The sequence below is a fragment of the Moschus berezovskii genome, chromosome 17 (genome assembly GCF_049115385.1).
Source record: "Moschus berezovskii isolate FMDL1 chromosome 17, NW_MosBer_1.0, whole genome shotgun sequence".
Classification (NCBI taxonomy): domain Eukaryota; kingdom Metazoa; phylum Chordata; class Mammalia; order Artiodactyla; family Moschidae; genus Moschus; species Moschus berezovskii.
Genome location: NC_142476.1, coordinates 39,244,963 through 39,265,797, shown reverse-complemented (window position 1 = coordinate 39,265,797; position 20,835 = coordinate 39,244,963). Strand labels below are relative to the sequence as shown.

Genomic DNA, 20,835 nt, shown 5'->3' with positions numbered 1-20,835 from the left:
GCCAGGCCTCACCTTTATTTACATTGCTTGGAGCACATAAACTCCAAGAAAATTTAGTGTTTTAATTTGGGCATCTGGCTTGTGCTTTTGTCTTTTTTTCTTAAATCATTCTCGTCTATACACATTTGAAAATAAGACTAAACTACAGACCCCATACTGGAGGGCTCCTCTGTTTCTCAGTTGCCTGGTTCAGATGGTGAGTCTTGCCAGGGAACAGACAGGAAGTGTTTATGGTGCATAAAGGGTTTTGCTGGGAGCTGCAGCATGGATTGTGCATTAGCGTGGACACTGAACGAGGCGCCTGTGGGATCACAGGGCCAGGTACTGGACAGGAGGACACCACCACCAGTCTAGCCTGGACTCTGCTACAAAGTGCTACGTGGCCTCAGTCACCTCACTGTGCTTTCTGACCTCCGTTTGTCCAACTGCAAAACAAAGCCCAGATGAGGTCCTCAACCTCCCTTCCAGTATAGCAGACACATTCCGTGATTCCATAACCCACGAGAGGGCTTTCTCTGGGACCACCTTCTCTCCATCCCAGGTTTCAAGTCTCTCTCCTAACAGGGCTACGGCAGAGTCACAGGCTTATATTATCTCTGCTTAAGCCAGGAAAGACAACATTCCCCCAAACAATCTATGCTATTCTTTAAGGTGGATCTGATTTTCTTCGGGATACTGTTAAAGGTCACAAGGTATGGAAACTCAGAAACAGGAGGACCTTCAGCCAGGTCTCCTCCAATGGGCTCATTTTGACTGAGCCAGTGCTCCAGCGCCTGCACAGCTTCCTAGAAGGCCTCTCTCAAGTCATGGCAATGGAGGTGGGACTGCTGGACCCTGGTCTCTGCTCAGATAGTCGGCATTACAAATCAGGGTGGAGGCTGGAGATTCCCTTTCTGTTACTTCCTAGTCTCAAGTACAGTCAGGGTTAGCGTCGAGTCCTCTTGGTCGTCTGTTGGGTCTTTCCCCCATTGTTCTCTCCTCTTCGGGCTTCCAGGAAAAGGTGAGCACCTTACACATCCTAGTATCCCAGTGCCCAGCACCAGGCTCCATCAATCAGAAAACGTGCCGACCGGACGCTAACTGAGCCAACACAGCACAGCTCAGACCCACCCCGGTGCCTGCTGGGAGGCTATACGCCTACGCACGTTTACGGCACTCACTTACGAACTGTACGACACTTCCGGAGGACGCGGCAAGTACCAAATGGTGTGCTCGGCTTCCCGATGCACCCTCTCCTGAGATCTTGAAGCTCTGGGGTGTTGAGCTTAGTGTTATCCCTAGAAGCAAACTGAGGGCTAGACTGTATAGCAGCTTGCCCACCACACACAGCTAATACGAGTTAGAAGAATAGGATATGCATCCAGGCGATGGACTAGAGATTTCTATCCCACGCTATAAACTTACCTGTGTCTGCATCTTGGTTTGTTTAAACATGTCATTACAGTGAAAGCCAGTGAGACCCTTTCCTAGTCATTACTGCCTCTCAGCTATCTCTGCATTATACCCAGATGACAGCATACTGTTGCCGCTAAACTTGTCTGATGGCCCATCTGAATGCAAAACACAAGAAAGGGAAGATCACATTTGGTATTCCGCCTATTTTTTCTCTGGAACCCTTTTTTTTTTTTTTGCCTTGCCATGCTGTTATCTTAGTTCCCCCAACCAAGGATCAAACCCGGGGCCCCCTGAAGTGGAAGTGGAGAGTCTTAACCACTGGACCACAAAGGAAGTCCCTTCTCTGGAACTTCTAAACCCAGTGTGGGAGTGGCTTTTCCAACAGGCCTGGCAGATGGTCATCCAGGCTCTAGTGATGACCACGTCCCTCTGGACTGCTCTCATCCCTAGCAAGGCTGACCTTCGCTAACTGGAAACTTGACTCTCTCAAATGTTCCTTCATAAGTCCCAGGTGACCCACCAGCTAAATATCAACCAAACACAAAAGAAAAGAAATGAAAACCACTTACTGGGTCTTCCAGGTGATTTTAATTGCAGGTAATAAACCACTGTTAAAAGGAAGGTTTATAATAAGAGGATGCCTACTAGTTTAGGGTGTTTTCAGTGGAACAGCGAAATGATTTTGTAAATGCCATCTTCTATAATAAACCTGAATGCTGCTGGAGAGATTAGGCCATTATCCAGTGCTGGCATAAATGAGAAAATGATATGATGGATCACATGCTTGAGGGGTTTTAGGAATTAGATGGAGATGGGGCAGGATGATGCTAGTTAGCGATGGCAGTTGGCCAATCAAATCATATTGCCTGAAATCTAGTTTAGGGCCAATTCTGTTATTCTGACTATAACTGGTACTCTCCAATATTCATACCAGGAAGTCACTGTAGAAATGTTTCTCTAAATAAAGATGAGTTTTCTTAAAGCCTAGGGCCCAAATCATAGATTTATCTGTTTGTGTCACAGTGAGGCAGAGTTTGAGGAATGGAAGAATACCTTAAAATCAGAAGACTCAAAGACCTGGGGCATAATTTTTCAAGACCCTTATCAAAAACACCTAACTGCACACAGCATTGCTGAGAATGGCATCGCACAGGGCTGAACACACATGTCCAGCAGATGCATTCTACAGCCACAGTTCTCAAGCTGTGGGCCACAGACACTCTGGGTGGCCAGAGAGAGTGACTTATAGGAAGTCCCAAATCCACATGTGTCCAATGTGCTGCCTGTGGAAAGAATGAATCATTTTTATTACATATATGTACCATTATCTTTCAAATACATGCAAATGCAGAAGCACCAGCCACTTGATAATGCTACCGAATTCAATGCATTCTTTTGCATTTATGTATTTTCTCAGAGAGGTAAGACAAAAAATACAACTACTAATATGTAGGGGCCAGAATTCATTGAAAATGCCCCACTGCTCACTCTCTCTCTCTGGCATTAAAAACAGTATATGTGAAAACTGGGACGGAACCATTGCACCACTGGAAATATGGATGACAAAACATAAATCCGGATGTAAATTGAATAGCCATCTTGGCTAAAGTTTAAACCACTGAAAACTGGCCCCTGGATAATGTTAGAAGCATGCATGCTCATGAGAGAAGTGATGATTTTGTTGATATTAGTTTGAAGTAAATTATCTGTTTTCTCTGAATAACACCCACTACCTCAGCCTGCCAGCCTTTGTGAGTTAAGACTTTCAGTCCTTAACCATCCCTGTTCATTTATATTGTAAATATCCCTATGATTTCTCATATGAACCATTTAAGAATTCTGACCATGACCTCAAATACAAGTCTAGGTACACGTGTGTTTCAAGGGCTGGAAACTATACTCAGCAGGGCATCATGGGAAGCCTGGCTCCTTCCAGGAGAACTACCTCTAAGAAACACAGAAATATTAAGAGAAAGACCTGGAATCTGGAAAAAAAAGAAATCCAATCTTGAACCTTTGGGGGACAGAAATTGACTGAAGAAAGGAAGAGAATTTCATTCAAAGGGAGGAGAATTCAGAGTTCAATATGCTATTAATAAAGAAGAGTTCTATCTATTGAACCCCGAAGTCCACCAAGCTTCATGCCAGGTGCACTACGTGTTATTCCATTAACTCAGGGAGTAATTTCCCCCCAGGAAAAAACACACTGGGCAATGTCTAAAGACTTTTTTGGTTATCACATTATAGGGGTACTACCATCATCTAGTGATGGAGACCAGTGCGTGTGTGTTCATTCACTCAATCATGTCCAACTCTCCGCGACTCTATGGACTGTAGCCTGCCTGTCCATAGGATTTTCCCAGCAAGAATACTGCAGTGGGTTAGTATTTCCTCCTCTAGCGGATCTTCCCAACCCAGGGATTGAACCCACATCCCCTGCATTGCAAGTGGATTCTTTCACCACTGAGCCAACAGGGAAGCCCGATACAGAGACTGGGGATGCTGACAGATCAACCCACACAGCAAAGAATTTGAGAAACCCTGCACTAAACCATCTTAATCACTTCCTCAAGGAGAAAGCATCAGCCTCTTGTCACAGAGGAGGAAACTGAGAGCTGCAATGTCCCACAGTCTGTTATATCTCCAGGACTTGGATCAGATCTGTTTCACCTCTTTAAGCCCATATGGGGCTTCCCAGGTAGCACTAGTGATAATCTGCCTGCCAATGTAGGAGACATAAGAGACTCGGGTTCAAGCCCTGGGCTAGGAAGATCCCCTGGAGAAGGAAATGGCAATCCACTCCAGTATTCTTGCCTGGAGAATCCCATGGTGGGCTACAGCTCACGGGGTTGCAAAGAGTTGGGCGTGACTGAAGTGACTTAGCACAGCACAAGCCCATATATCTGCTATATTATACTGAAGATGGAAATGATCTCATTTCATAAATAAGGAAACTGAGGCTCAGATGTCAAGTGTCTTGCCTGTATCTCACTGTTAACTGGTGGTTCTTTGTCTCTTCATAGTTCTTTTAAGGTCTGTGATGATGACTAAACACAAGTGACTTCACCTCTAATCACGAAGCTGCTAACAAATGTTTCTTTCTCTTGTCCATTAACTGTTACACCCCTAGTAATTAACTTTTTGTTTCTGCTCCTTTAACACTGTAATCTAGTGGCTTTATTGCTCACATCTAACTTGTTAGCTTAATCAATAATTATTAAGCTCCTTCTGTATGCTAAGCACTGTAAAGTTGCTGGACACAAACGGGGCAGAAGGCAAATGGAAGAGAACTACAAGTTCAAGGGGTTGACAAACTAGAGCCCAAAGGGTGCCTGCTTTTGTAAATAAAGTTTTATTGAAACACAACCACACCCATTAATTTGCCTATTATCTATGACTGCTTTCACATTACAGCAGCAGGTCTGAGGAATTATAATAGATAACCTTTATTCCTCAAAGACTATAATATTTACTATCTGGCCCTTGACAAAAAAGCTTGCTAGCTCTTATCCTGGATATTGTTACTTTACTTATTTAACTTATATGCAGAATACATCATATGAAATGCTGGACTGGATGACTCACAAACTGGAATCAGGATTGCTGGGAGAGATGTCAACAACCTCAGATATGCAGATGATACCATTCTAATGGCAGAAAGCTAAGAGGAACCAAAGAGCCTCTTGATGAGTGTGAAAAAGAGTGAAAAAGCTGGCTTAAAACTCAACGTTCAAAAACCAAGATCATGGCATCTGGTCCCATCACTCATGGCAAGTAGAAGGCAAAAAAGTAGAAGCAGTGATAAATTTTCTTTTCTTGGGCTCCAAAATCACTGAGGCTGGTGACTGCAGCCATGAAATTGGAAGACGCTTGCTTTTTGGAAGGAAAGCTATGACAAACATAGACAACGTATTAAAAAAGCAAAAACATCACTTTGCAAAGGTCTGTATAACCTAAACTATGGTTTTTCCAGTGGTCATATACGGATGTAAGAGTTGGACCATAGAAAAGACTGAGCACCTAAGAATTGACGCTTTCAAACTGTGGTGCTGGAGAGGACTCTTGGGAGTCCCCTGGATTGCAAGATCAAACCAGTCAATCCTAGAGGAAATCAACCCTGAATGTTCACTGGAAGGACTGATGCTGAATCTGTAGCTCCAATACTTTGACCACCTGATGCGAGGAGCCAACTTATCTGAAAAGACTGATAATGGAAAAGACTGAAGACAGAAGGAGAAGAGAGTGACAGAGGATGAGATGGTTGGATAGTGTCACTGACTCAATGGACGTGAACTTGAGCAAACTCTGAGAGATAGTGGAGGATAGAGGAGCCTGGCATGCTGTAGTCCATGGGATCTTAAAGCGTCAGACTCAACTTAGCAACTGAACAGCAACAACAATCCTAGCTCCATCATTCAAGCCACAAGAGCAGGCAATGAAGTGAACTCCGAGCAGAATCAGGAAGTGCTTTCTTTCATGTCCTGTGCAATATTATCTCTTGGCAGAGGTGGGAATCCTAAGTGTTTAATGCTAATACAAATCTAAAACTTAAAAGTACCAAAACATTTTGATCCTTAAAAATATTCTCTGCTTTTCTAGAGCCTACTATAAATAGATCTTCAAATGAAGTTCAAATGTATATTATTTCCATTTTGCTGTCAGAGGTTTGAGAAGCCTTTAGTGACTGTTCCTCATCACATTGAAATGAAACAGAGATCAGACTCCCAGCCATTGCATTAGCTGCTCTGGTGTCAGTTAACCACAGTGGGCTGTCTGCTGAGCTTCAGAGGCTCCGGGCTGATCTTCCCCTTGGGTGCAGAGCAAAAGACCCCATTCTAATTTTCCCTGAGTTTTCTGCCACACTGTTGGACTCTGGTCTGTGGATGAAATTCCACTGATCTGAGTACAAGGTCTAGATGTGAACTTGGAACGGCAGGAGGTTCCCCCAACTACTCAGGTAGTTAGAGCCACAGCAGAAGTGAGAACACGCGCCTACACACCCAGCAGGTGGAGAATTTAAACCAACATGCTTTGGTTAGTTGTTCATTCAAAGACTCTGATAAAGGAGACCCTGGAGGTTTCAGAGTCTCCCTGAAGGGACAATGAAGAGAAAGAAATTAGTCAGATTTACTGTGATGGCTACATCCTGCCCCCAACACTCAGAGAGAACACACACCCACATGCTAAGGCCTCACAGTTGTGCTTCCCACATTCAGAAATCCTAAATGGTAGTGATGTCAAGTGCAAAAAACTGTCCTCAATGTGGGAGTCATTCCAGATCTAGTTGATCAAGACAAATAGGAAATTCCCCTGGTGCAAACCTGCTCTGGTTTACAGGTCCCGTTCACTGGAAGGACTGATGCTAAAGCTGAAACTCCCAATACTTTGGCCACCTCATGCGAAGAGTTGACTCACTGGAAAAGACTCTGATGCTGGGAGGGATTGGGGGCGGGAGGAGAAGGGGACGACAGAGAATGAGATGGCTGGATGGCATCACTGACTTGATGGACATGAGTTTGAGTGAACTCCAGGAGTTGGTGATGGACAGGGAGGCCTGGTGCGCTGTGATTCATGGGGTCGCAAAGAGTCGGACATGACTGAGTGATTGAACTGAACTGCGTTAAGTGAGGCTGTGTGCTGTGCTTAGTCCCTCAGTCGTGTCCAACTCTTTGCAACCCCATGGACTATAGCCTGCCAGGCTCCTCTGTCCATGGGGATTCTCCAGGCAAGAATACTGGAGTGGGTTGCTATGCCCTCCTCCAAGGGATCTTCCTGACACAGGAACTGAACCCAGGTCTCCCACATTGCAGGTGGATTCTTTACCGTTGAGCCACCAGTGAAGCGTTTAAGGGAGGCTAGAAGAAGAGAAAGTCTAAGCTAAGGCATGAATAAGATAGGTCATTAAAAGAGAAATCAAGTGATTGTAAATCCCCACAGAGATGATGGAAGAACATAATGTAAAAAAAATAAGACTAAATCTGTAAAACTGATTGTCCTTTCACCATGGAAAGACACTGGACATGGAGGCTCAGAGTATGAGAGCACGGTCTTGGGGTGATGGTGTAACTATCCAGGCCTTAAAAGACAGAGGGCCCATGCTCAAGCAGGAGTGGCCAGGACTTCCCTCATGATCCAGTGGTTAAGAATCTGCCTGTCAATGCAGGGGACATGGGTTCAACCCCTGGTCTGGGAAGATCCTACATGCCACGGGGCAGCTAAGCCTGTGAGTTGCAACCACTGAAGCCCGCATGCCCTAGAGCCCGTGCTGTGCAGCAAGAGAGCCCACCACAATGAGAAGCCTGTGCACCACAATGAGAGAGTAGCCCCTGCTCGCGTAACTAGAGAAAATCTGCACATAGCAATGAAGACCCAGCACAGCCAGAAACAAACAAATAAATATTTTTAAAAGGGAGATAAAGGTCAAGGCAAGGTCAGACCTCACCCCATCAAAAGTTCTGGAGCCGCCCTCTGCCACCATTGTGCAGTCACAGTGGGATCTTACAGTGGGAGAAACAGGAGAATTTGGTTCAATGACCAACTCAACAATCTTGAACAAATCAGCTTAAATCGCTGTGCCTCAGTTTCCTTATTTGAGAACTAGATTGCTGTGTCTACCTCAATTCCACCCTATGGTCCAGCGGGTAGGATCCACAGAGACATTGCCTATGAAAGTCTTTGTATGCTACAAAGATCTGGGTAGAGTAAACTCTAGTGCTTCCCTAGCAACTCCTGGGTGCAGATGAAGAAGAGTGGGTGAAGGCAGCAGAAGCCTGGAAAAAGGATTCTGAGCCTTGGCTTTGTGAATGGAGGATGCTAGCCAGAGCCTTTGCTTTCGAGGCAAAGTAATAACACTGAAAGTGTTGAAGGATGGGTTTTGAGTTATCCCATGGTGGAACGAGCGCTTCCGGTGGCTCAGTAGTAAAGAATCTGCCTGTAATGCTGGAGACTCGGGAGACCAGAGGTTTGAGCCCCAGATTGGGAAGAGCCCCTGGAAGAGGAAATGGCCACCTGCTTCAGTATTCTTGCCTGGACAACCCCAGGGACAGAGAAGCCTAGCAGGCTACAGTCCACGGGATCACAAAGAATCAGACACAAATGAGCAACTAGAGCACGTACACATGGTGGGATCAGCCCATGCGTTAACCAGCTGACTTTTAACAAGGTTCTGTTCTGTTGGTTGATGATAATGATCCACACTGTAGAAAAGCCAACCAGGAATTATGCTCCTTCTTCAGAGGACATCTATTAAGACTTAAACATGCCTCCTTGCAGGGTTACCTGGTACCAAGTCAAACTATGAACAGAGCAATCAGAGAATGTCTGCTAGCCAACGGGCTGACAGTCTCCACAAAATGGCTTTTCTGTTGATTCTCAAATCTAAGATGTGTCAAAAGATAGTCCCTTTTTTTTCTCACTTCATATAGTAAACCTTGTTGGAACAGGCAAAGCAATCCACTTGATGAATGCATTAATTAAGATAATCAATATACATGTAATCACAGGTCAGTTCTCCTCAGCCATCATTCATCAAGCTCTATGGTACCACAATTGCACTCTCCAGGGTCAGTATCAAATTTCTAAATTTCATATCTTGCTATCTTCAGTAAATAGTGAACACAGAATTTCAAATGGCAAAAATGATGGGGAAAGGGTGACCTAAATCCCACTGTGTTCCAAATTGCACTAACTGAATTAAACACACCATCCTCAGTGGTTTTAAAAAAATTCAACCTAATCAAGGAAAGTGAGCTACGTTGCAGCTGATAAGAAGCCCCAGTCTTGACCAGGAAGATAATACAGGGGGTGAGCAGAGCTACACCTGTATTAAAATTCATATCTTTTCTTTGGAGGAAAAAAACAACTATTATTCAGGATCTAAACCCTGTGTCATTCACATCTTCCTTCTTTGGGGGAGAAAGTCTCAGCCAGGAGCTATTCTCTGCAGGATCCAATCCCAACCTACCCCCAAAGTTGCACTTTTTAATAATCTCTCATGGTCAGTTTAACCTTAGTAGGGAAATCAATGTATTTTCCCAGCATGCTTTTATTACATATTGCCACTGTCATGTACCTCTGTGAAGCCTTCTGTATTTGTCACTCCATCATCTATTTTCCCATTACACCTGTCTAGACCTTTATTATAAAATGTAATTATATTTCTATGTCAGTCACACCTACTAAACTGCGAGCGCCAGGATAGCTTGCTCCATATCTTATTAAATCTCTGGTCCTTGAACCTATGTACCTAATCTCTCAAAACAGATGGAGACGGAGAGGAGAGATGGGGAAAAGAAGAAAAGGAAAAAGAAGAAGGGGAGTGGGTAAGTAGCTCTGCAGGCAAAAAAGACGAAACCATCGTCCTGGCATTTCCTTGTGCCGCTTGCCTGGTATCTCGATATTTTGTTGTAGAGAAGCAGGTGGGCTCCAGGGTCAGCTGAACCTGTATTTCAATCCCGCAGATGACCATGGTCTAGAGCGTGGAAAAACAATGAAACAGTTCTGAGCCTCAGTTTGTTCATTTGTAGAATGGAGATAAGAACATTATCCAACTCACTGTGATAGGAAAGTAGATGAAACAGTGTTATCAATCACACTGCGCAGTCTGGGAGAGTCAGGAAAAAAGCCTCAACAGATACTGGCTATTGCTATCACTGTGCTCTTGGATGACCTCCAAGATCTCTGCAGCTCCCCAGTTCTGCTCCTGGAACATCCCTTTTCCTCAAAATGAGTCAAGCCCCTGTTAAGAAGGTCTGGGGTCCACTGTCCCCTTTCCCAGACAGTTCAGTCCTCTCAGGGACTCTCTGCAGCCTAAGCCTAGCAGCCAGGCAGAGAGAAGAAAGATTCTCACATTTGAACATGGCTGTGCCACTGAGCTGCCCTGTTACCTCTGGCCAGATCCCTTTCTAGCTACAGACTCCCTAGCAGTGACAAAGCATATTTTGTTCTGTGGAGTTCTAAGGATTTTGATGAATGACTTAGTGTCTGACATGCAAATCCTAACTACAGCTACCACAATGCCAGCTTTAGAACAAAAATGATTTCTTGGACAGTAATGGGAAAAACTACGTAAAGTTGCACAACATCCTAGCTGGGACAGCAGGCAATCTCTGGAGTCACATTTACTTGGGTTCATCCCCTGGTTCTGCCACTTGCTAGCTTGGTGACCCTGGGCAAGTCACATAACCTTTCTGGGCCTCAACTTTCTCATGTGTAAGGTGGCAAACCCAGTACTTACCTCGGAAGGTAGCTTAAAGGATGAATTGAGAGACTACAGGAAAAGGATTTAGAACATGTTAGTGTTGACATGTGTCAAATAAATACTCAATTAAAACCATGTGTCATTAAACCTAGACAGCATATTAAAAAGCAGAGACATCACTTTGCTGATAAAGGTCTGTATCATTAAACCTATGATTTTTCCAGCAGTCATATGTGGATGTGAGAGTTGGACTCTAAAGAAGGATGAGTGCTGAAGAATGGGTGCTTTCAAACTGTAGTGCTGGAGAAGACTCTTGAGAGTCCCTTGGACTGCACGGAGATCAAACCAGTCAATCTTGAAGGAAAGCAATCCTGAATATTCATTGGAAGGACTGACGCTGATGTGCCAATACTTTGGCCACCTGATGTGAAGAGCTGACTCACTGGAAAAGACCCTGATGCTGGGAAAAGACTGAAGGCAAAAGAAGAGGGCAGCAGAGGATGAGATGTTTAGACAGCATCACTGACTCAATGGACATGAATTTGAGCAAACTCTGGGAGATAGTGAAGGATGGGGGGCCTGGAGTGCTTCAGTCCATGGGGACACAAAGAGTTGGACATGACTGAGCAACTGAACAACAATCATTAAACCAATGAGCTTCATGTAAAAACATGACAAAGTCTGCACATTCGATAATTCAGTGATTGAGGATTCATTCATTCATTTATTCAATAATCATTTACTGAGCTCTTGCTATGTGCCAGGCACTGTTCTAGGTGCTGCAAAAGGAGCAGAAAACAAAGCATATGAAACTCTCTGCTCTACAGAGTTAGCGTTCTAAGATTCACAACTGGGGTCCCTTTAGTCTGTGGCATAAAAAATGGTATGATGTGGCCCCCAGGGGATATCTGGCAACATCTAGAGACACTGTGCATTGTTGCAACTGGTGTGTGGAAGGTCTACTGACAGCTGGTGGGCAGAGGACAGGGATGCTGCTAAACACCCCACAGGGCACACAATGGCCCTCCAACAAAGGATTATCCTGCCCCAAATGACAACAATGCCAAGGCTGGGAAACCCTAGCATAAAGGAATCTGTGAGTGGCTATACGTCTTTTGCTGGGCATGGTCCTGGGCCATTGGAGACCACTGAGGTCACTAGGAGAGAACCTAGGAAAGGGAAATGTATGACCAGGAGGGAGAAAAACAAGACTGCAGGATGCCAGTCATGCCTGGAATCATCCTTCCCAAGGAAGAAAGCATACAAAATCTAGGGAGTAGGAGGCCCCAATCCCTGGATAAAGTTGGTTCTTTTCATTGGTGACAAGTGACACTGGGGTTGCTAACCTTGCAAGTAGGACCCAATCCTCTCTTTGTCAGTTAACCTCACACCTAAGGAAAAGGTATTTCTGTTACCACAAGATGAGACGCAGGTTTTATCCCCAGGTAGGGAAGATCCTCTGGAGGAGGAAATGGCAACCCACTCCAGTATTCTTGCTGGGATAATCCCATGGATAGAGGAGTCTGGTGGGCTACAGTCCACGGGGCTGCAAAGAGCCGCACACCACTTAGGGACTGAGCATGAACAAGCATGAAGATTTCACATAAGGACCCAGGAACTAACATCAGTTTAGGGAAACATAATCAAAAATAGAGACAAGCCTATAGTTTCCTCAATCTTCCTAACAAACAAGGCAAAAGATGTTTCTGGTTTAGGAGACAACACAGTTTTAAACAGCAGAGAGATCTGATGGGTTTGAATTCCTGGATCACTCACTACCAGATGAGTGACCCTGAGCATCAAAGTGGGATGAGTTTAAGAGCAAGGACTCCAGAGCCAGAGCTTGCTTACTTAATGGCCCTTTGGCAAATAATAGGTCATTTTTTGTGCCTCAGCTTCTTCATACATAAAATGGGTGCGTTTGTTGTTGCTTAGTTGCTCTAAGTCATGTCCAACTCTTTGCAACCCCGTGGATTATAGCCCACAGGCCCCTCTGTTTATGGGATTTCCCAGGCAAAAATACTGGAGTGGGTTGCCATTTCCTTCTCCAAGGGATCTTCTTGACCCAGGGATCAAACCGTGTCTCCTGCATTGGTGGCAGATTCTTTGCCACTGAGCCACCAGGGAAGCCCCAGATACAGTGATACCTGCCACATAAGTCATTACAAAAGTTAAATGCATAAATTCAGAAAAGCACTTACAACAGTAGCTGTCTCCAAGTCAAGACTATGTCAAAGCTTGCTGTCCTCATCCCCATCGTAATCACTACTACGTGGTGGTAGACAGGTGAGTTAAGTTCTCTGAATTTCAGTCAGTTTCCTCTTGAGAATAATGGGCGTATCAGTTGTCACTTCATTGGGTTCCAGGTACAGCTATGCATGTTAGGCATCAGGAAAATACTTGACATGTTGTCTGTTGTTATTATTTATTGAAAAGTTTGACAAAGCACTGAAGCTAGTTCTCATGTAGTTCCACACGACACTACCTACCTTCATCGAAAAGGAAACTACAGGACATCAGAACACCGTGTGCCTTGAACACCCAGTGTCTTGTGATGTACCCAAGAGGTGAGCTCTGACAACCATAATGAAGTGCCAAAGGTGAGTGTACAGTATTAGCTCTGGACCCACCTTCCTTTAGAGAGTACTATGTTCTTAACGATTCACATTATTTCTTAATGATACACATCACATACTTCAAACAATCTGTAGAGCTGAGACAATATTGGGAATGGAGGTCCTTTATGCCTCCTTTTCCTCCAGCACTTGCTTTGGTGGAAGAGGAGAGGTTGTGGGGAGCTAGGCAGGCGGCTCCCCCTCTCATTTCTCTCTATCCTCCCAGCCTGTCTCCCCATCACAGAAGGTGCAGAGGCCTTGGGGGCACTTTGCTTGCAGACCTGCCTGTAGCAAGCTCCATCTGAGCTCTCGTGCTAGGGTCTCAGTTCATCGGGGGTAGAGGGGACAGGGGCTTTTCATAAGTGTGACCCAAAGGTCCAGCAAGGCCAAGTCAACAAAGACACTAAAGAACCCATGATGTCCCATCACACAGAAGCCACCTGCTCTAACAGTTGTTCTTGCCAAACTCATTAAAACTACATTCAGCATCTTTCATGTTTCCAGCAGCTTAGGATTCCAAGGGAGAAGCAAGCATGTCTACAGCGCACAGCCTTGAGTCTGCCACCTAGATCTGAGGTGCATCAAACAAGCAAGGATGTTCCAGACTCATTCAACCACATGCGGAGGAAGAAAAGATTCCTTTGCCTGGATTCCCTCCAGCTTCTTCACAGTCAAGATGGCCTGGTAGGGGACCTTGAGGCTGGTGACATGGGCCAGCAGGATGCTCACCTGTCCTGAGTTGTCAGGTATCATCTGCCACAATAGATGGTCACTCTCTTGGGTTAGGAAGATCCCCTGGGGAAGGAAACAGTAACTCATACCAATATTTTTGCCTGGGAAATCCCATGGACAGAGGAGCCTGGTGGGCTATAGTCTGCGGGGTCGCAAAGAGTTGGACACAACTGAGCGCACACATGCACACGCACTCCTGGCTTCAAAGAAGCTGTCTTTTCCTAAATGATTCTGCCTGAAGTTTCTTTGCCTGCATTTCAGATGACTAGGACATTGCAATGACTGCTGGTGGTGGCACCCCTGTCATCCCATGTGTTACTCACCCTAACATCCAGCCCAAACAGTATGGACTCATTTTCATTTACAAGATCACTTAAAAACCCATTTCTTGGCCTCAGCAGGCAGAACAAGTTCCACTCTTGCCTGATAGATGGCAGGGGGTAAGATGCCAAGCACTAATGCTCACACAAACCCATACTGGAAAAAGTCTGAAAAACACTGAGAAATTCATGTGGATTTCACTTGCCTTTGCTACATAACTCAGGAATAAATATAAATGAAATATGCAATGAATATGGCCAGGACCCCAGGCTCGACCTTCTGGACCCCATATGACTTGCATGGTAAGCCGGCAGCATTCCAACGAGCATTCCCCACCTGCCAAGTCCATCTGCTACAAGCTCACTGGCAGCCAAGAAGTCACAAATTATAACCTACAGGATTCCTCAAAAGTGCCAGCAGTCTTGGGGAGTAGAGAGGGTGAAGGCAGGGAGAGAACACGCCTTGTCTTGCATGGGGAGGATGTGTGATTAGGCTCCTATTATAAAAATCAGATTGGCTCAGACTTAGGATCAAAAAAGTTTTGAAAAACCTCGGTCAATCCTGAAATGCTGGAAGCATGAAATTAACCAGAACCAGAAACTTTACTTAAGGGGTCCTCCAAAGGTATTTTCCAAAGACAGTACAAAGATAGTAAATACTAGCTAATCAATAACTAATTTCATTCAGTCTGTACTGATCTGTACGTAATCTCTTGGTGACCATGCACGGTGATTTTCAGGAAGAATTTTGAAGTCCCATCTCATGACAGCCTACCAGATTATGAAAAGACAGACAAGTCTCTTATAGCCCATGGATATGACTGGAAAAACCAAGGCATGGGTTCTGGATGAGCTCTGTAACTTAGGGGTGAGCCAAGAGAAATCCCCAAGATTCCACTGCACTTAGTCTCATCCTCTCTACCACATGAAAATTCTCTTTCTCAAAAAAGATGAAAGTCTACTTGAGAAAACAAGAGTACACAGAGGCAGAATGAAGTGGGGAGGGGTTGCCAAAAGACAGAACTCATTTTGCAAAGCAACAGTGTCTAGCGTTTCTGCAGGCTATTCACACATTCAGTTCAGTCCCAAGGTAATTTATGCTTCACCAGTGGGTTTCCAGTGTTATCATAATGCTAGATAAGAGCCACCAGACCTGAAGTAACAGTCTATTTTAATGCCTAGGGAGAAAAATAAAATAAAACTTGCATCTATTTATGGAAATTTACAAAGGTGTAAGAAAATGACCCTTTTCCCCATCCTAATCTAACAGATGCAGTAGACAGTAAGCCCTCAATACCCACGAAAGATGCAATGAACGTTTCCACTTACACAGGCATACAAATACAACTATTTCCTTAAAAAACACAAAAATCACGGCAGTAGGAATGCATCCTACTGAGCATAGGTATTTCATGCTATATACAGCTAAATACCTATTTGCATTGGGTACCGTTCCGTTTCGTTGCTCAGTCGTGTCCGACTCTTTGCAACCTCGTGGACTGTAGCCTACCAGGCTTCTCCGTCCGTGGGATTCTCCAGGCAAGAATACTGGAGTGGGTTACCGTTTCCTTCTCCAGGGGATCTTCCCGACCCAGGGATCGAACCCGGGTCTCCCGCACTGGAGGCAGACGCTTTAACCTCTGAGCCACCAGGGAAGCCCAGTGGAGCTTAATTGTTTTATTCTATGCACAGCAAAGCAATCAATTGAATCTAATATTAGCCATTCATCAGATAAAACATTTTCAGAGAAACAAACTGCTATATTTTCCCCTCAAAGAACAGCAAGCATTTTTAAACACATTTCCCAGAGATGTTACGCTGAGGAAAACAGCTTAGAAATGTTACTTTAAACAAATCCGTTCTCTGGCTACCAACAACAAGACAAATTGGAACAAATGCTTGGCTCTGTTCTTTCCAAGCCTCCTTCTGTCCACCTGTCAAAGGCAGTCGTGACCTCACCTACCCAAGAGGCAGCTTTGGAGCCTTGAGAAGAGCCACCCTGCACGGATGCCCTGTGCTCCGCATGCCAGCATCCTCATTAGGGATTATCCGACTCACTTGAAGCTGGGAGAGAGAAGATGGGCTGGCTGCCAAGTGTTCTTTCAACACAGATTCTGAAAGAAGATCCTGCAAAGTGTCGAAAGCCCAGATTTTCAGCAGTTCACTTTCCAGACTCCGTTACGTAGCAACCATGCCCGCTCACAGAGGGTACCAACCAAGGTAATATTTTGTTTAAATGACACACTGCATTAACTCTCTAGGAAAACCCAAGTTTTCTTCATCGACTTACCTACTGTCAGATATCCTCACTGGAACAAAACATACACTGGTGGATTGGTGAGCTTGTTTAATTCATCAAAAATAAATTTTTTTAAAGTATCTGGAAATGGATCGAACAGTTTCTCAGCAGGGAGAGCAAAAGATGACTCCTCTTCCATTTGTGCTAATACTATTAAAAGGACATTAACATGCATTTCATATGTGCATAATGCCCGTTAGTTAAAAGTTAACATACAGTTGCATGATAGAGGATGAGATGGTTGGATGGCATCACTGACTCAATGGTCATGAGTTTGAGCAAGCTCTGGGAGTTGGTGAAGGACAGGGAAGCCTGACATGCTGCAGTCCATGGGGTTGCAAAGAGTTGGACACAGCTGAGCGACTGAACACTTGCATTTTGAAAGATACTGATTTCATTCAAATCTTTGATTTGAAAAGTGATAACTCAATAACAGTAAATACTCATGCACTTTGCACCAACACAGACCAAATTAGAACAGAAGACTAATTCGGAAGAACAGTCAGGAACCCCCAAGAACTGAGCTTCTGTGAGCCTTCCTGGAGGTATGTTACAAAGAAGCATAAGAAAGCCAATCAACCACACTTTGAAATTAACCCAAGAGAGCCCAGCCTTTCCCTTTAGGAACAGGAGAGCACTTAGCAGAAGACACTACCAGACCACCTCTGTTCCAGCACAACACTGCTACATGTCATGAGAACACAAAGCAAAACAAAATAAAAACAAACCCCAAAACACTCACGGAGGCTAAATAATGCGAAAGTACTGTATGAACGAATGGTTACTATATGTAAGTAAATGATGCCCCACTGAATGTATATGGGGGTCTTGTTTTCTTTTCAACTATCACATCAGTTTAAATTGACATCAATTTAGAGGACTATGTGGCCAACCATTAAGCTGAGTTAAAATCTTCAACATTTTATTTTCTGATTATAAAATCATTAAACTCTCCCAGTAAAGGTTTTGAAAAATACCAATGGTACACAGAGGAAAAATCAAAACCATCCTTCATCCAGCCACCCACAGACAGCCCCTGGCCTGGGGAGGCACGCGTCTCAGAATATGAGGGAGTTGCCGGTTTTGTGTGTTTTTAGGGATATCAAGAGATCCAAAAGCCATTTCCATTTCCACAGCCTTGTGCATTTTTGTAGGAAAAAAAGATAAAGGAAACAGCCCCCGATTGCTCCACTACAACAGTTTAACCATCAGCTAAGTATCACAGTTTCCAAGTTGAGTGTGTAGAGCATTGTGGCCCGACCTCCTTAGCGTGCTCAGACTGCACTAGACCCAGGACTCAGATAAAAGCCACTTAACTTTTCCTCGGCTGAGAAAGGGGCAGACGGTGGGAAATAAACCAGCATTGTTCTGTCTGCTTTACCATGGCTTTTGATTCTCAGCAAAACGCCAGTTTCTCTGCTATTTTTTAAGGCTGGAAGCACCCCTGCTGATAAAAAGTAAAGCCTGACCATGGAGTCTAACTTCTCTTTTTTGCCCAGGTGCCAGCAGAGAGCATCTTCCACACACAATGACATAACAAGGAATAAATGACAGAATAACCAGATACCCACCTTGAAAACTGTGCAGCAAGCACCATTCTCACAACACCTTCCCACCATGACGTCATGCTACTTTGGTACCAAATTATAGCCCCAATTCCTAGGACTCTTGACAGACCCCGGAAGTGCCAAGTTAAGATCTTAGTTGAACATAAACTGCTAACGTTCAAGCTTAACATCTCACACCAAAAAAAAAAAAAAAGCATGCCTACTGCAGGCAGGTAAGGAAGAAACAGAAGCTGACAGAGAAGGCATTCCTATGAAGCCAGACTCACTGGCTCTCTCTCAACACTTCGGAGAAGCCTTTGAAATAACAACAAAACCAGAAAATCCTTCTGGGCCACTGGTACCTCATACTTCATCAAGTGACATATTTACACAAGTGACCATCCTAGACTGGATTTTTTTTTTTTGTCACATCCAGGATTTCAGCAGTTTAGTTTGCAATCAAATGATATTAATAATCAGTGACAACTTTTCTTAAAGGGCAATTAGATAAAAAAAGAAAAGGGAAAAAAATCCTGAAAATCCATTCTGCACTTCTAATTCACAGAAAACAAACAGTATGGATTTTTTTTTTTTTCTTTTTGATGCTTCCTCCATCTTTAACCCTTGTATGAGGGTTTCAGAGCTTCAGCACTGTCAGTGTCAACACAGACTGTCCTTTTTCCCCTTCTCCTCCTAACTGCAAAGAGTCCCTTCAAGCAGCAGCTACCTGGAAACCCACCATGTACGACGCCTTCATTTCGCCAGAAGCCCATCATTCAGCCTTTGGGATCTAAGATTTCCCCCTGGAAAGTGCTCTCAGTGTTTATAATTGCTGGAAATTTAAACACCCTGCTGAGCACAGCATCTACTGTTGCACTGATATAATTCCACTGCCTGCGCGATCTCAAACGGGGAGAAAATAAAGTCCAGATGCAATCGAGACAAGGGATTTGGCATCCGTGGAGAAAAGTGCAAACCAGTCCAATCCTCTACCCCAAACGCGGCAGCAGAGCCTGGCGCTCCCTCTTGGGCAGTCGTTCCAAGGAAAGGAGCCTCCGGAACTGGGGGGAAGCTGTGGCATTCACCCCTGCAAAGGCCCGGGCATGAAAAGTTTGCCCACGGAGCTGGGAGCTGTGTACCATCTAAAGGGCACTTTCTGCTGCCGGGGGGGACCCGCCGGCTGCTTCTAGCTTGCGCTGGCCGGGGCCGGCGTGACCGTGTGAACCCGTGCACGCTGCGCCCGGGTTTTCGTTAATGACAGCAGACTGCAACTCCCAGCAGGGGAGCAGTACTGGCCACAGCCGGGCGGAAAGGGTTACGAGCCACAATGCAAGGCGGTTTCGCCACGGGCGTGGGGGGCAACGAGTCCCCGGGCACCTCCGGGTCCGGTCCGGGTCCGGCTCGCTCGCCTCTCCTCCGCCCCGGGCGCCAGGCGATGCCTACCTTGCGCGCTGTGCTGCTGGTTCTCCATGTTCGCCGCCGCCGAGTCCGCCGCCGCCGAGGCGCTGGCCGCCGCTCCCGGGCCCGGGCCGGGGCCGCCGCCGCCGCCGCTCAGTTCCGCCAGTCTCCGGTTGGTGGCCGTGAGTTCGGCTCGCAGGTTGGTCACCTCCTGGCTGGCCGACTGGACCGCCCCATCGATGCGGAGCGCGAGCTGCTTATTGTCTTCCATCATGCTCAGGATTTTGGCCTGGGGGCGAGAGAGGTGACAAAGAGCTGCATGATGCGCGGGGGCTGGGGGGCGCGCGGCCGGGCACCCCCGGCTCTACCTGTTGGGTCCCCCGCGGCCCGGCTTCCCCGAGCCCCGACCCCCAGGCACCGGCAGCGCCGGCTCCTCCGGCGCAGGAATGACAGCGGCGCTTCCAGCCCCAGCCGCGGCGGAGCGAGGCGGAGGGCTGGGGAGGGGGGAAGCGGGGAGGAGAAAGAGGAGGAGGAGCAGAGATCGCCGAGACCCCGGCGCGGAGAGCGACTCGGAGAAGGACACCGCGCGCCGCCCGGCACTCTTTCAATGGAGCCTACCATTCGCCGCGCGCTCGGGAGGGGGCCGGGACCCGGGGCGGGGGCGCCGCCTCGGCCTCCCGCGCCCCCAGCTCCGGGACACGCCCCCTCGTGGGGCGGGGGCGGCGGGCGGCGGCCCAGCGTGGGCCGAGGTGGCGCCCCTGGCGAGGGGTGGGGGGCGCCTGCTCCCAGGCCCGCTCTCGGTCCCCTCCCTGGAGCGGTGGGGCGGCCCCCGCCCTGGCGAACTCGCGCCTAGCGCTGGTGCAGGGACTGGGGAGGAGGTGGGTGCTTGGGAGAGAGGGGTGATCGGAAGAGGGGCCCCGGAGGGGAGCGGAGATGGAGCTCCGGGGGAGGGGGCTGCTTGCCCGCGCTCTGGAGTGGAGTTCTTGCTTAGCTGTTTCCTTCAAATGCCGCTAGGAATGTTCAGCGGGGAACTGGGCTACAGCCCCGCGTGCCTCTCACTGTCCACCACCACCCTACGCCACCCCACTCCACCTTCACCTCCAGCGCCCCAACCTGCGTTGTACCCCCTGCCTCCGAAGGGTCTCCCTTTCCTTCCCCAGGGTGGATCACTGGCGCTATGGCCTCCCCACGCCCGGAACCGGTGGGTGCATAGATCTGTGGCCTTAGCCAGTCTTAGACTTCTAAGCTGGGCTAAATATTGGGGAGCAAAAGGAATTCGGCCAGGAGAGAAGTCTGGAAGGCTCCGTGGGGCTTCCCTCTTCCTCCCCCT

At 46.5% G+C, this 20,835-nt stretch overlaps 1 protein-coding gene across 1 annotated transcript in view; it reads right to left on the bottom strand.

Moving 5' to 3' along the window:
* KAZN (kazrin, periplakin interacting protein) overlaps window positions 1-20,835 on the bottom strand; it is a 1,099,220-nt gene that overhangs the window by 509,768 nt on the left and 568,617 nt on the right. The window contains exon 4 of the mRNA XM_088845337.1: window positions 19,551-19,794. Coding sequence (XP_088701463.1) covers window positions 19,551-19,794 — 244 coding nt within the window. The remainder of the gene's footprint in view (window positions 1-19,550; window positions 19,795-20,835) is intronic.